The sequence below is a fragment of the Nicotiana tabacum genome, chromosome 17 (genome assembly GCF_000715075.1).
Source record: "Nicotiana tabacum cultivar K326 chromosome 17, ASM71507v2, whole genome shotgun sequence".
Taxonomy (NCBI): Eukaryota; Viridiplantae; Streptophyta; class Magnoliopsida; order Solanales; family Solanaceae; genus Nicotiana; species Nicotiana tabacum.
This window is the reverse complement of record NC_134096.1, coordinates 41,723,332-41,739,856: the sequence shown is the minus strand read 5'-3', so window position 1 is coordinate 41,739,856 and position 16,525 is coordinate 41,723,332. Positions and strand designations below refer to the sequence as shown.

Genomic DNA, 16,525 nt, shown 5'->3' with positions numbered 1-16,525 from the left:
TTTGAATACCACTTAGCATGCACAAAATAACGTATACCACAATTCAAAAGTAATCATGGTATACGATGTAGTATACCACAATTTCAATTTTAATATATTCAAATAAAGTATATCATGATTACCAAAAATATTTAGAGTACCAGTTAATATATTCAAATAAAGTATACTATGATTAAATAGTAATTATGGTATACTACACATTATATCACGAATATTGAGAATACTATTTTACATATTCAAATAAAGTATACGATGAATCACAAACGATATAGCAGCACATCTGAACCTGTTCGTTGTCATAACTGCTGTAATCTTACTTTATTGAGCCATGGAAGTGTTTTTACCATTAGATCACAATCAGCATTAGTCAAGCATTGAATATAACCATTACGAGTATCTGTCATAGGTAGTTTGAAGTGCCAACCAAGAATGCTGTTGTATCCTAATCTCGTTGTTCCAATCCATTCCAAGGTTTGCAATGACCATTTATGTGGATCACACTTATCAATAAAATCTATCTTGCCTCCCAAATAAATCCTCTCTGGTACATCTAAGAATTCACCTCCATGGTGAATCTTCAATGTAGAAAGCTCATTATTCATACCTGTGACAATGCAATGTTTAAAATTATTTTAGCTAGCTCAATTTCTAGATTAGATAAAAAAATATACACATTGAAGAACTACTTTTGGTATCAGAATATTCAATAAAAGTAAACAACTACGGCCAACCAAAAAGCTAAATTGACACAAGGTTACATCCCTTGTTTTTTGTAAAACTGAGTAGCATAATTCCACTAAATGTCAAGTCTTGAACAAGGATATTGTTTTTCTGCAGAATGCACTTGTCGAGGCACATGAGGGATCACGTAGCAGAGTTGGCAAAGAAAGATACAGGAATGATATTTGATGCCTTGAGGATTGCTGTTTAATTTGTTCCAAAGAGGGGATATTATTTATTCATGGTTCAGATTAGTCTATTTTTCATTATGCTTTATTGAATTGGAGAGAAGCATTTGTAGCTTTTCAATAAGGCATGTTTTATCCAAAGTAGAGTAAGAACTTAAATGAATTGATCTTTCTTTATTGATTTACATGATAGTATTCACAGTTATTTGAAATTTTGATAGATTTGCAAACCTTTCTTTCTGGTGCATTGTTGTAGTGAGTTGAGTTTTGTGATTTATTTAACAAAAAAAGAAAAGCAATAGCAGATAGAGGATGAGACAAGAACATGTTAATGATGGATTGCATCTTACGCATTGCAAACAATAAGCTTTTGGCAATTCAATACCCATTGACGAATTAAAGAGCATACGAATGGAATTTGTTTACTCTGAACTTGTTACCTTTCAACTTCTCAATCTTCAATCGACTTTTCCGTTTTTCCTTGCTCTTATCCATTGATGATATACTGGATGTGCTATTTGTTCTCGGTAAAATTGACGTTGCCTTTAGCGCGTTTTATGCTCGGAGAGCTTAACCTAGAGCCAGTTTGGATTAGCTGCGCTGAAAAGCAAGTGCTGAAACTGATTTAATAAATAAATATCTCCCACTATGCAATGGTGATGGCGGAAAGAGTTTCGCTAGGATTAACGTCCTACCCTAAACAAATAACTTAAAGGAAAAAAAAGACATTATTTGTATTTCTTATTTTGCCCTCAAGAAAAATTTATATAAATGGTGGTTTTATTGTTTTTCAAGGGAATAAAGAGGTTAGAGTTGAAATTATAAAAAAAAATAGGACAGGGTGCAAATCACAAAAAAAGATACACATTAGCGGTGCAAAATGCGACGGACTCCCCCAGATTCCACTTGTGGGAATACATTGGGTATGTTGTTGTTGTTATAAATAAAGTATACGATGGAGATTTATTAAATAAAAGTATATTGATATATTAATAATTATTTTTTTTGTGTAGGGGCAGGGTATTAATACATTATTATATTTAGTCAATATATTTATAAATTTAAGATATTACTGCTATTTTACATGAAAAGTAAAGAAGTGAATAGAAAAAAAAAACAAATGCTTCAAAAAGTATGCCAATTCTTTTCTATTTTAAAGACCATCCTAATACAAATAATGAGAAAAGCAATTTTGACCCAACCTTAAGCTTGACACAAAGAAGGAAAAAACAATTATGACAAAAAATAATTCTTTCTTTTTTTAAAATTATCACTGACTATTTTGCTTGCTAGTTGAGCCAAGCCAGCTATGAAGCTATTGTAGCTAGTGTACCGGCAAAATATTAAGCTTTTGGCGTAAGGAGTAAAGCTGGTAATTTGTAGTTTGGGAGCAGACGCAGGTAATTGATTTTTGCGGATAGGGCATTTATGTCCTTAGCAAGTAATCTAACTACTCTAGTTCATTATCAAAGATGTTAGCACATAGGCCTGCTACGATATAGCCCTGAACTCCTACTTAGCTCTTAGGTGTGCTTGTAGCCCTAATAGGCGTCTTCATACTTTTCAAGAAATACCTTTTTAGAATAAGTCATTTTTTGGTATTTGATTGTCAAAATATACTTGTGAATAATTTGTTTTAGATTTGGTGGTCAAAATTTATCTATGGAAGTGTTGGATATTGGGTTTGGGTCGCCCATATAGACTGATTCAACCCGTTTTAAAGGAGATATGATTAAAGAAAGTTATCTAGAGAAGGTTTAATTCCTAAACATAAAACTACCGTACGTTGTAAAGAAAGTGGGAGCGTGGGATCAGTTTATCGGTAGTTTTTCTCTGACAACTTAACTTCTCTATATAATCAAGGCTCTCCGTCAACAGAGATTTCACTAAGTACAATTCTCCCTAAAAAGAAAGAAACACACCAAAAGAAAGAAGAAAGCATCTATTTGTGAAACAATATTTTATTTCCAAGAGAGACGAGTCGGACTTGATCAATTGATCGAAGCAGGTTATGCAAAACATTCGCTACTGTTAACAGATACACAAATTCGATATTCCTGTTACTCGATATTAATCATCAATGGTATCAGAGTCTTTGTTGTGTGTTCTATTGTTTTGAATACACAGTTAAAAAATATTGCTATAAAGTTCTTTATCAATTCGTTTATTCAAAATTTGCCGCTGTTAGAATACGAAAAAAATTAAGTATGCATTTGACATCTGTTAAGTACTATTGTTTGGAACAAGCTATATCAAATTTGATTTTGACATAATAAAAATTGGAACTTGGAAACAAAGAGTTTCTGCAAAGTTCAATTTCTTCTGGAATACGTGGCTTTACACTGGCCAAGAGTTTTTGAAGGAATAGACATAATGTAATTGTACATTAAGGTGTCCAATGATCACCCTAAAGTGCTTCCAATTCCCATAGATAAAAGACAAAATTTTTCAATGGATTGAGGTTGTTTACGTTAACTTCATTCTTCTCCTGTTGGGGATTTTATTATACAATTATATTGAAGTCTTCATGTATATATGGCACTTGAAACTGGAAAAGTGAGTTTCTATCTAATAGGAACCTTAGAATTAATTAAAAGGGAACTACAAAATATGGGTATTTTGACTACTTGCAAGTGAGATTTTTTTTTCAGTTTTAATTTGTAATTGGATGCAGTACTACAAAAAAAGAATATAGTAGTATTCTTTACAGAAAATTCTACATAATTGTTTCTGTAACAATTCTTACACTTAGTTAAAAATGCTTTATCTTTGTGTGTTTTCACTTGCATGGCCATTAGTGGCTAAGACCATGTATTTGTATATCTAGTGAATTGTTCTACCAGAAAACTCATCGTTTCTTATGAGAAGCAACTTAGTCAAGTCTTAATCATTTATACTGATACTTACTGGTCCTAAAAGACTATGACCATATGTTCCTCTCTATCGGTGGCTGTGGACTAACAGTCTTTATTTTCACTAAGTCAAGTCTTTATCACACTTATTTGTTCATGACATTGTGTGATTGCTAGAGATTTGGCCTTGATTAAACTCACTGTCTACTTAATATAAAAAATTACTTTAGCTTCCTTACATTAATATACTTCTACAAGTTATTATGACATATGTTATCACATTGAATGATTGTGGCCATACTTATGGTTTCCTTGGTCCCATTTCAGACATGATTGAATATGGACAAACTCGAATTACTCCAAGTGGGAGTTCTCGAAGTCGAGGAAGGGGATAATATAGAAGGATGTGTCGTCGCAGAAACTATTTCTATAATGATTCAGACTCAGAGCCTGAAGTCATAAGGACTGTCCAAAGAGTTAGGCAAAACGAGTTAAGGGATCGAAGGGCTGAACGAAGAGAATGAGAAAATAAATTTAGAGAGTTTAAGGAATTTAAAAAGGGCCTTGATGCTTCCATTCCTAAACATGTACAACTTTTCCAATTAAAAGATGTAACGACCCGACTAGTCGTTTTGAGTTTTAGCATTCCGTTCAGTGGTTCGAGGTCTTGAGTGGTTTCATATTGTGTATTATGACTTGCATGTGTTATCGGTTTCGGTTTTTGAGTGTTCCGAGATTTGATTTGAAAGAATATTTTTATTTTATTTTAGAAGCTTAAGTTGGAAATATTGACTGAGATTTGAATTTTGGGAGAACGACCCCGGAACGGTATTTTGATTGCTCTGATAAGTTCGTATAGTAATTTTGGACTTAGGCGTATGTCCGGAATTGGATTCGGAGGTCCCTAGGTTGATTTGACATGTTTTGCCTAGGTTTAAATTTTTTTAAGTTTCCTGGGGTTGACTTTATGGCTATCGGATTCAGATTTTAATTTAGGGACTTGGAATAGGTTTGTTTTGTTGTCTGGAACTTGTTTGCAAAGTTTGGCATCATTCCGAGTTGATTTTATGGGAATCGAACGCGTGGTTGTGTTTTTAGAAGTTCTTGTATTTCAATGTAAATTTCATGCGCTTTGGTATCCGATTTGTGATTCTAGATGTTATTTTGGTATTTTGATCACACGAGCGAGTTTTTGTGATGTTGTTAGACTTGTGTGGATGTTTGGTTCAGAGTCCCGATGACTCAAGTGTGTTTCAGATGCGTTTTGGAGTGTTTGGAAGAGTTTTAGTTTTGCTTGTTTTTGACCAGGCAGGTCTCGCAAATGCAAAACTTTGTTTGCATTTGCGAGGTGGGAGTTGCATATGCAAGGTTCACACGGGTTTATCAGATTCACATTTGCGAACATATTGTTCGCTTTTGCGTTAGGGGCCTGGGCTAAACTGGTTTGCATTTGCGATCAAAATGGTCATTTTTCTGAGGTGTTCAATGTTCGCATTTGCGATTAAAATGTCGCATTTGCGACGTTAGCAGGACTGTGATGGATGTCTCTTTTGCGATCATTCTTCGCATTTGCGGGGTTCGCATTTGCGACATATGCACCTGAACATAAGGGCTGAAAGTCGGGATTTTAGTCTCATTTTCATATCTTTGAACCCTAAACTTGGTAGGAGGCGATTTGGAGAGGGAATCTTCACACACAATCATTGGGTAAGTGATTTTGATCAATTTCCAACTATATTTCATGATTATATATATGACATTTAATTAACATCAAATTTATGAGAACCAAAGAGAAATTTTGGGAATTTTTGTCTATGGTTTGAAAAATAAAAATTTCGGATTTGAGAGTTGAATTTGACTCACATTTGAAAACAAAACACATATATAGACTCGTGGGGTTATGGGTAGTCAAGATCTACTTTTGGACCTTAGTTTTGACTGGGCGGGCCCGGGTTGACTTTTGGAAAATTTTGTAAAGATTGTAGCTTTATCTATCATAATTGATTTCTCTTGCATTGTTTGATGATATTAAGTCATTTTTGATTAGATTTGAGTCGTGCGGAGGCGGATTTTAAGGAAAAGGCTATTTTTGAATGTTGATTTGACCTAGCTGAGGTAAGTATCTTGTCCAACTTTGTGGGGGGAGGGAGGAGGGACTACCCCATAGGGATTGGTTTGATTGCTCTATTTAAATTACATGGAAGACGTATATACAAGGTGACGAGTGTGTACACGGCCTTATTTGTAAAAATTTGGGTCGAAGGAGAAGGAAAGAAAAAAAATCCTAGCTTTAGGGGTAAGAGATTGGGGGTAGAACTCGAAAGGCTCGCCAAGGTTGTGTCCTTCTGAGCGGACGAGGTCGGCTCGGTAACCGATGGCTTGCGTGGAGGCAGCATTGCAACCATGGGCTTCCAGTTTAGAATCTTAGGTTTCTTATATATGCATTTAATTGAAATTTCCCTATCATGTTATATTGCCCATTGTTAAATTTACTCTGACATGCTTTATTTGAAGTTGTTAGTACATATTCTACCTTTTATTGTCAAATATACTCTTATATGCTTTAATTGAAGTTGCTGCCTCTTTTATTGTCATGTTGCTCCTTTCATTGTTGAGTTATTCTTATTTGAACATGTTGTTACATGTTATCTCTCTCATTGTTGGGTTATTCTTATTTGAAGTCATCATTACTTGTTATCTATTTTATTGTTGAGCTTATTCTTCCATTTCATTGTGTTGATGTAATTCTTGTGTTGATTTACTTGCTGTACTCTCGTGTTATTGTTGTTGTTGTTGTACTCTGTGTTGTTGAGCCGTGGGCTATGTGTAGTTGTGATATTAGAATTGTTGTTATGGAAATATTATGGCACATGGGCACATGTGGTGCGAGTTATTATGTTGTGTTGTTATGTTTTTGGCACATGCGAGATTGTTATTGTGATGCACGAGGTTTCTGCCGTGCGAGTGTTATTGGGTTGCACGAGGTTTCTGCCGTGCTATTGTTACTATTGATATTTGCACATGCGGCGTGACAAAGCGGGATATATATATATATATATGGGTTGCGCACGTGGCGAGACAAGGTGGGAATATTATTGTGCACGTGTGGCGAGACAAGGCGGGCATTTACTTTATTATTGCACACGTGACGAGATAAGGCAGGCTATGTCGGAATTTGAATTGTGATGACTTGTGATAGCGTGAGGGCATTGTTGTTGTGGTGTGACTTTCTTGTTTGTGTAATGCATATTACGGGTTTTGTTGTATAGTTCCCAATGTGTTACTCAACATCTCTAATTTTACCTATTGACTTGAGATGTGATATTACACTCGCACAAGCATACGCCGTAACATGTCACCTATAACAGCCCAGGAGTATAAATCTTGATGTTTATTGATCATGTACATGTATTCTTGTATACCTGCCTTCTGTGCGTGGATTGGACTGGTGGCACATGAGTTGTCCGTGTGGATATGAGAAATTGCTACTATTGACACGTGAGTTGTTCGTGCAGATATACGGTATTAATGGTATTAGAACGTGAGTCATCTGTGCATCACGTGAGTTGTCCATGCGGTTTGTGATTAGTAATGTGGGCACGAGATGCCATGTGATTATGATTCGTAAATTGGGACCGTGATTTGTGATTATGAGGTATGGTACCTCGGGGTCATTCTTCTGTAAACTTTGTGTAAGAACAGTTGAATATTTGGTTGTCATTTTATTTCCTTAATTGGTTTCACTAGTTCTTGAACTGTGTTTTGATTAGTTTGCGGGGTCATCATCTGTTTACTCCTTATTGCTATCTGTTGCTTCTATTTTTCATTTGCTAGTGTTATATTGTTATTCCTTCTATGTTTAGCCTTACATTGATATTCGTTCCTATGTTAGCTTTATATTAATACTTTCACAGGTTATTATGTAGTAGGTGTCTTGATTGTACCTCGTCACTAGTCTACCAAGGTTACTCTTGATACTTACTGGGTACCGCTGTGGTGTACTCATGCTACGATTCTGCTCATCTTTTGTACAAATCCAGGTACCTCTGAGCGTGTCAGTCATTAGCTAGCTGTTGGAGATTAGCTATGAAGACTTCAAGGTATACCTGCCACTACGCTCGCAGGCCTCAAAGTCACCTTCTGGAGCTTTACGTTGTTATTGTTTACTTATATTCCAAACAATGGTGTATTTGATATTCTTAGAAAGGCTTAAGACTTCTTACTACCGGTTTTGGGATATTGTATACCTAATAATGGTTGTCGGCTATGTATGACAATACTGGTTCACATTTTAGGGTTTAAATCTGTTAATAACTCAGAATATGTTAGGCTTACCTAGTCTTTGGGACTATGTGCCATCACGATCCTTAAGGTGGAATTTTAGGTAGTGATAAGAGAGTTGTATTGTCTAATTACATAGAGATTACTGATTGGGAAGAATTAGCTATTTTAGCGGACTCCATTCGAGATCCTTGGGGTAAAGTTTTAACAGATATTTATCATGATATTTGACCTAGTGCATGTAACGGCCCGACCGATTGTTTTGAGCATTTGCATTCTGTTCAGATGTTGAAGTCTTGAGTAGCTTCATACGATGTATTATGACTTGCGTGAATCATCGGTTTTGGTTTTCAGGTGATTCGGGGTTGATTTGGATGAATTATTCTCAACTAGGAAGTTTTAAGTTGGAAGAGGTGACCAAGTTTGACTTCTGTGTATTTGACCTCGGATCAGAGTTTTGACGGTTCCGTTAGGTACTGATAGTGATTTTAGACTTGGACATATGCCCGGATTTGTATTTGGATGTTTCTAGAAGGTTTTGACACTATTTGGCAAATGTTGGAAATTTAAAAGTTTGGAATGTTCATAAGTTTGACCGGGAGTTGACCTGGATGATATTGGGTTCGGATTGTGGTTCCGGTAATTGAAATAGTATCAGTATGTTATTTGGGACTTATGTGCAAAATTTGAAGTCATTTCGAGTTGATTTGATGAGGTTCCGCACGAGTTTTGGAAGTTGAAAGTCCAAAAGGTCTTCAAGCTTGATTTAAGATGCAATTCGTCGTTTTGATGTTGTTACGTGTAATTTGAGGCCTCGAGTAGGTCCGTGTTATATTTTGGGAATTGTTGGTATATTCGGACGGGTCCCGAAGGTCTTGGGTGAGTTTCGAACGTGGTTCAGATCGTTTTGGATCATTTTGGCTATGCTGGTTTGGCAGGGACCTGGTGTGACTGCACATGCGGAGCCTTGGGTACAGGTGCGGAGCCGCAGAAGTGGCACATGTAGCACAGAAGCACAAATTGGAGCTGGGGGTAGTAGTCCACAAATGAGGAGATTTAATTGCATTTGCAAAGGCACATATGCGGTTGTTTTGGCCAAGAAGCGGGACGGGCACAAATGTGGAGCATTTCCTCGTACCTGCGATCTTGCAAAAGTAGAGTACTTTCCACAGGTGCGAGAGGTCTAGGATTTCCGCAGAAGAGAGGTTTTATCGCAAAAGCGCGACTGTAGAAGCTTAGTTGTTACCGCAGAAGCGTTAGATGCTGAGTTGGATCATTTTCACAGAAGCGAAGGTAGGGGCTGCACTTGCAGTTCTACAGAAGCAAGAATTTTATTGCAGGTGCGGCTTTCCTGGGCAGACTCACTATATATCGATGTTTTGGTTCTTTTTATCGCAATTTGATATTTGGAGCTCGATTTAGGGTAATTTTGGAGAGGATTATCACCACATGGATTGGGGTAAGTAGTTTTGACTCGGTTTTGATTATATTCCGTGAATCTATCTTCTATTTGGCATTTGGAATATGAATTTTAAAGAGAAATTGGGGGGGGGGGGGTGTCAAAACTTTCCTAAAGTAATATTTTGAGTTTTGAACATCAATTCAGAGTCAGATTTGAATGAAATTAATGTGGATGGACTCGTAATTGAATGAGTTGTCAGAATTTGTGAGTTTTGTCGGGTTCTGAGGTGTGGGTTCGGGTTTGACTTTTTGGTTGAGTTTGAGTAATTGATTAAAGATTCGACCTTTATTGTTTAAGTTTGTTTCCTTGGGCATTATTTTGATTTTGAGTTGCTTTTGGCTAGTTTCGAACCGTTTGAAGGTTGGTTTGCACGGGATGGCGATTTAGAGTGTTGATTGGCTTGCTCGATATTGGATTTTACTTGTTTGAGGTAAGTAACATTTCTAAACTTAGAATTGAGGGTAATATCCATGGGAATCATGTTATTTGTGATGTGTTGGGGGTGACGCACATGCTAGGTGACGGGCATGTGAGCGTGCACCCAGAAAATCATGATCCAGGTTGACTTTTGGACTATGTTGCTATCATGTCTTATTTTATCCATGTTTTTCCTAGTTATATTAACTGAGCTAGGATTCATGATAGAAATTATATTTAGGTTAACTGTGTAATGAAACACTCAGTCATGATTATCATTTGCATATCATATCTCGGTCTCTATTCATCATTCAACGTTACATCGTGTGTTATCATTGCCATACAATATGTGGAGTTGTTGGGCATTGGTATGAGATTTGTGAGCCCTTAAGACTTGAGAGGTTGATAACTGAGGCGGGCCTTAGAGTCGTCTTGAGATTGTTATTGTGTATCGGACTGCATGCCGCAGCAAGCCATATTAGCTTTATTACTATCATTATCATTGTGGATTGGGCTGCACGCCACAGTAGGCCTTATTGGCTCATTTATCATTATGGATCTGGCTGTACGCCGCAGCAGGCCTTATAGGCTTTTGATTAGCGCTTGGGCAGGATCCGCCCTTCCAGAGTCTGACATACCAACAATGAGCGCAGGCAAAATGATATATATACACGTGATTTGGTGAGGGGCTTATGAGCCAGACACCCGTATAGTGCTGAGTGATTGTGTGTGTGTGCTTGATGAAGTGGACATTTGAAACAGACAGCTGGAGTGCGATGAGGGTGAGAGTGCCTGGTGATATCATCGTGAAATCATTCATTTGACATGCATACTTAGCATGTAGGCATACAGATGCATTTTTCCTCATGCTAGACGTTACCGTGACATTTATGATTTGACATGTACATTTGACATGTAGGCATTGAGATGTATATTTCTCATTCTAGACGGTATGTTATAGTTGATGAGTTGACATGTATATTGACATGTAGGAATATAGATATCCTTTCCTCATGCTAATTAGTAAACGAAAATTCTTATATGGTGTTGTGGATTGAGAATACTGTTCTTTTGATAAACTTATGTTTAGTTGATTTTTAGTGGTAATATATGGACTTGACTATTATACCTAGAAAGCATGACTACTTTTTCGTAGCTGTGAACGAGTTGAGCATAATATCTTTTGAATTGTTACTTTTACTGCCTTCATTATATTAGTACGAGTTATTATTGGCTATTGTTGTTGGACTCTGACCGTTTTTTCGAGCTTGTCACTACATTCAACCTAAGGTTAATTTTGTTACTTATTGAGTACATGGGGTTGGTTGTACTCATACTACACTTCTTCACCTTGCGTGCAGATTTTGGAGCTGATGTTACTGTGTATGGTGGGATCTTGGCATTGAATATGTGTTCCGGTTATAGCTGCCTCTTGTTCTTGGTTGCTTTAGATTTGTAAATCTGTTTATGCATATTTCGAACGAATGATGTATTCATTTTGTACTAGCTTTATAAGTTCTAAGTCTTAGAAGCTCATGACTTATACTACCAATCCTTGGGATTTAGTATAGAAAGTTCAGTTATTTTATTTATTTACTCTTGTTATCCTAATTGAGTTGTGTTGACTCTCATTTGTCTTACCTAGTGGGTTAGGTTAGGGGCCATCGCGATCGACTGGATTTTGGATCGTGACAAGTTGGTATCAGAGCTCTAGGTTCATAGGTTCTACGAGTCATGAGCAAGTTTCTAGTAGAGTCTCGCGGATCGGTATGCTGACGTCCATAACTATCTTTGAGAGGCTACATACCATCTAGGATAAACTTCCCATCTTTCTTTCCTTATCATGCGATGTTGATTCAGCTTGGAGCGTATCTCTTTGAATTTCTTCCACTCACCCGTATGTTATGTGAGTGCTCGATATCAGCTATGCATCGACGACTTATGATTCCATGGATGAGGAATGATACGTGTTCTATGCCTTTTGGTGATGGACCAGTCTGGAGGACTTGAGGCCAGGTTTGGACCGCATCTTGGGCTCAGTGGTTTCAGTTGAGTGAGTATGTGCTTTTGGACTCGTATGTCCGATAGTGTCCCGGCGAGTATGATTGATTTTTCAGTGAATGGTGGGATAGCTATATGATGAGTATTACGTGGCAGCGGGATGTGTCCGGATGTATTTGACGTAACGAGAAAGGTTTCTTGGGATGTGAAATGTACTATTGGGTGATTGATTTCTATCTTAATATGCTAAACAATCTCGAGTTATGTGCGTGTTGAGGGGTCTTTCATGTTATTTATTTGTGGAACGAAGTATATTCTCATGTCTTGTTGACAAGTTAGACTCGGGAAGATTAAGTGATTGCATGATGGTTGTGGCCATGGTAGGGCATAGTGAAATTCCAATTTGAGGCTAAGTAGGTGGGTTATCTCCTGCGGGGTGGTCTATGGATGTGTGATCCTTACGATCTTATGTGGAGAATTTCTTTCTACCAGTGGGTTATAAGTATTGCTATTTGAATTTGGATCGGTTGAGAAAGTTGACTTGACTGTCACGAGGATGAATGTGAGCTTAACATATGATTTGAGGTATTTTATGATTTGTGTTGCATGAGCTTATGAAGGATTTAGTTGAATCTCAGTGTAGGATTATGGCGGTAATAGAGTATGGGTATTGTGAGTTATCAGATGTTTTTTTCTATGACTTTGAGCCAAGTAGAGGAGTCTATTATCGACGATTTGATTGCATGATTATTTGTTGTAATGGTTTCGGTCTAAGGCATACTTGTGGATCGGTAATGACTTGCAGAGGTTGGTTTTGAGGATGACTTAAGCAAGAAAATTTCTGGATGCATGATGTATTACACTTTATGGATATATGGAAATCTTGGAATGATTTGGGTTTGTCATTCGTGATGGATGTAATTTTATAAGAAAAGGGAGTCACTCGATTGCGTTAAAATGGGGTTACTTCTTTGGGTGTTGGTGTGAAGATGGAGCACATGTTGTTTGGCTTGTTTGGGTGGTGCATTTGAGATTTGAATAGGGTGGATGACTCTCGAGAAGATTCTAGTGGATTCAAGGTTCATATGTGGCATTTGAGAATTTTTTCGGATTTGTATATTGCTAAGATCTGAGATTTACATTGGACGATGTCGGTATTCGCGGTATTTCGGTAACAATATGGATTCTATATTTCAGTATCAGAGAGAATAAGGAAATGACTTTAGATTGACATAAGGTCTCTTCAGAGTAGGTAACTCGGATGCAGTATTTTGGGTGCTTATGAGGGAATACAGTAGTATGTGGGCTTCAAGGCGACGTGGTTTCATGCTAGGATCTCTTGTGGTGAGCTTTGGTTAAAGTTCATAGTGTACGAGCAAGGAAAAGTGTTAACTTTAAGGTAATTCGAAAAGAACTCGGAGAAATAGATCAACTTGGTAGTGGTTTAGATCGGCATTGTATTGGAAATGATCGGTTCTTTTGGTTCTTATGATGTGGTGAGGCTTTACGGGTATTTTGTGGCAATACCCTTGGGTTTGGCGACTGGCGTGTCCTAGTTAAGTTAGAGGGATTCAACACTGATGGTTTGGTTATGTGCTAATGGATTTTGAGGAGTTCTCGATGATTCTTACCACGACTTGAGATAGATATTTTCTGTCGGCATGAGGAGTATGTGGCATATTATGATTTTCTCCTTGATGAGATAAAGTGGAAGGTTTCTAGTAATTGAGTATGTATTCTGCTTGTGACTCAGAGTTGATAATGGGGTTCTCATGTTTCCATATGATGACATGATAGGTGCAGTGTGTCGGGTGGGATTGAGATTTGCATGTACAAGGTGGCGACTCAATTTTGGAGGGAAGGTCATGAATTTTAGACAGCATGGACGGTCTCAGATGTTTAGATGAATGTTATTACTAGTTGGTATTACCTGAGGAGTGTGCATATTTCAGAAGGCGCAATGTGTTCTGACTTCAGATGCTTTATTGGTATTGCGGTACTCGCCCGGTTGATCGACCGCTGATATTCAGATTTTGCTATGTGGCGCGAGAGAATTATAGAAGTATTTCTCGTTGGATGATTGTGTATGATAGATGTGTTAGTTATTCGATTGGTGGAGTTAGTATCGACTATGGTGATTCATGTGTTCTATGGATTTGGAGACTGGGAGTACTCAGAAGCAGATTGTTTTGTGGTTGCGGACTGTGAAGATGTGGCCAAAATTAGCCAGATAGTAGTATGTGTTATGGTTAGGTCATTGTGGGCTTTTGGAGGGTTATTTATCCATTTGGGTATGACCGGAGTTGATTTGGGTTTCCATTGGTAGGTCCAATGAGGATATGTATTCTATACCGGGTCGAATATGTTGACTCAACACTGTTAGTGATGAAGGGGTGTCATTCGGTTAGAGTTGAGCTTGTTCTTGTTCTGATATGTTCTATGTGTTAATCTTCTATGCTCCAATGGGTTGTGATATATTGGTTATATGCACACATGATGCGGCTCTGTTTGGGCCTTGTAGCGGAATTCGAGCGAGATGGCTCTTGGGGTGCTAAATGGTTGATTACGCCTTGGTTATGGTCTTTTCGAATTGTGGTATATTGTTTTATTCGCGTCTCCATGGTTATGGTCATGCATTTCGTGTACTTCATATCGAATTGTGCGTGGTTGTTGATTCTGAGCATTGTGGCTGGAGGTATTTCATACGAACCGATGTTTGGATAGGGTCACGCATTGCAACAAGGTTAATGTTGGGATATGATCCTTTGTGATAGATTTTTGTGTCTTGGTTCTTTTATGTGTGATGGGTTCATAGCATTGCATTTGTGGTGGTACTTGTTGAGCTTACGAGACGGTTTTCTCATTTGAGTCATTTTCCATGTTTGAGTACATTTAAATTGCTGTTTATTGGTGCACGTATTGCATGGTTTGAGGCTTTAGGTTGTATTGGTGTGGTATGTAAGTATAATAGCTGTGTTTATTGAGATGAGGTCATTGGACCTAGAATGGGTGCTATCGGATTTGATTATGGTATGTTTAGCAGAATAATGTCGGAAGTCGGCTTAGAATCTGGCTATGGTTCTTGTCAGATGAGAGAGAGAGCTCAATGAATTGTTGATCTGATGAGTGGTTATGAGTGTATGCGTGTTTCATTCACCATTGGCAGGGTACGAAGGTTTGGAATAAGGTTTTAGTTGATATGAGGTTTGTTACTGGTACCAGGTTTATTTTTGGGAAGTTATTGTTGTTAGATGTTATTGCTGTGAAAATATGAGTTATATGGTATATCATGTGATTATATCTTGGGATATGGTTATGGCTTGGTACAACTTGTTCAGACTTATGAATTGTATGGATGTGAGAATTGGGTCTTATAATGAATTCCAGAAGTTGGAAATTGAGTTCCAAAGTTTATGGACTAAAGTTGAAAGAAGAATCTTCAGTTATGTTGAGTTGACAGACTTATGTGGATTAGGGTGATGTGGGATCATCCCCGGGTGTCTGCATGTTAAGGTTACACAATGATTTGATGTCTTTGGAACGACTCTTGGCACGTTCGAGGACGAACGTATGTTTAAGTGGGGGAAAATGTAACGACCCGACAAGTCATTTGAACATTTGTATTCTGTTCAGCTATTTGAAGTCTTGAGTAGCTTTATACGATGTATTATGACTTGCGTGAATCGTCGGTTTTGGTTTTCAGGTGATTCAGGGTTGATTTGGAAGAATGATTCTCAACTAGGAAGCTTTAAGTTAGAAGAGTTGACCAAGTTTGACTTTTATATATTTGATCTCGGATCGGAGTTTTGATGGTTCTGTTAGGCCCGGATAGTGATTTTGAACTTGTGCGTATGCCTGGATTTGCATTTGGATATTTCTAGAAGGTTTCAACACTATTTGGCGAAAGTTAAAAATTTGAAGGTTTGCATAAGTATGACCGGAAGTTGACCTTGATGATAGTGGGTTTGGATTGTGGCTCCAAGAATTGTAATAGCTTCGTTATGTCATTTGTCTCTTATGTGTAAAATTTGAAGTCATTTCGAGTTGATTTGATGAGGTTCGACACGAGTTTTTGAAGTTGAAAGTCCAAAAGTTCTTCAAGCTTGATTTGGGGTGTGATTCGATGTTGTTATGTGTAATTTGAGTCCTCGAGTAGGTCCATATTTTGTTTTGAGACTTGTTGGTATATTCGGACGGGGTCCCGAGGTTCTCGGGTGAGTCTCAGACGTGGTTCAGATCGTTTTGGATCATTTTGGCAATGCTGGTTTGGAAAGGACCTGGTGTGACCGTACCTGTGGAGCCTTGGAAGCAGGTGCCAAGCCGCAGAAGTGGCACTTGTAGTGCAGAAGCAAAAATTGTAGCTGGGGGCAGGAGTTCACAAATGCGAAGATTTAATCGTATCTGGGAAGGCGCAGATGCGGTTGTTTTGGCATAGAAGCGTGATGGGCGCAGATGCAGAGCATTTCCTCGCACCTGCGATGTCGCAGAAGCGAAGTACATTCCGTAGGTGCGAGAGGTCTGGGATCTGTGATTCGCCATAGAAGCGGAGGTTCTGTCGCAAAAGCGCGACTGCAGAAGTGTAGTTATTACCGTAGAATCGGTAG

The 16,525-nt window shown here is 37.9% G+C and overlaps 1 protein-coding gene across 1 annotated transcript; it reads right to left on the bottom strand.

The window, feature by feature from the left end:
- Positions 1-207: 207 nt before the first annotated feature.
- LOC142171397 (uncharacterized) lies at positions 208-1,471 on the bottom strand. The gene is made up of 2 exons (XM_075233758.1): positions 1,349-1,471; positions 208-604 (listed from the first exon to the last, which is right to left on the bottom strand). The coding sequence occupies exons 1-2, from the start codon at positions 1,401-1,403 to the stop codon at positions 297-299; spliced, it is 363 nt and encodes a 120-aa protein (XP_075089859.1). The 5' UTR covers positions 1,404-1,471; the 3' UTR covers positions 208-296.
- Positions 1,472-16,525: the final 15,054 nt, after the last annotated feature.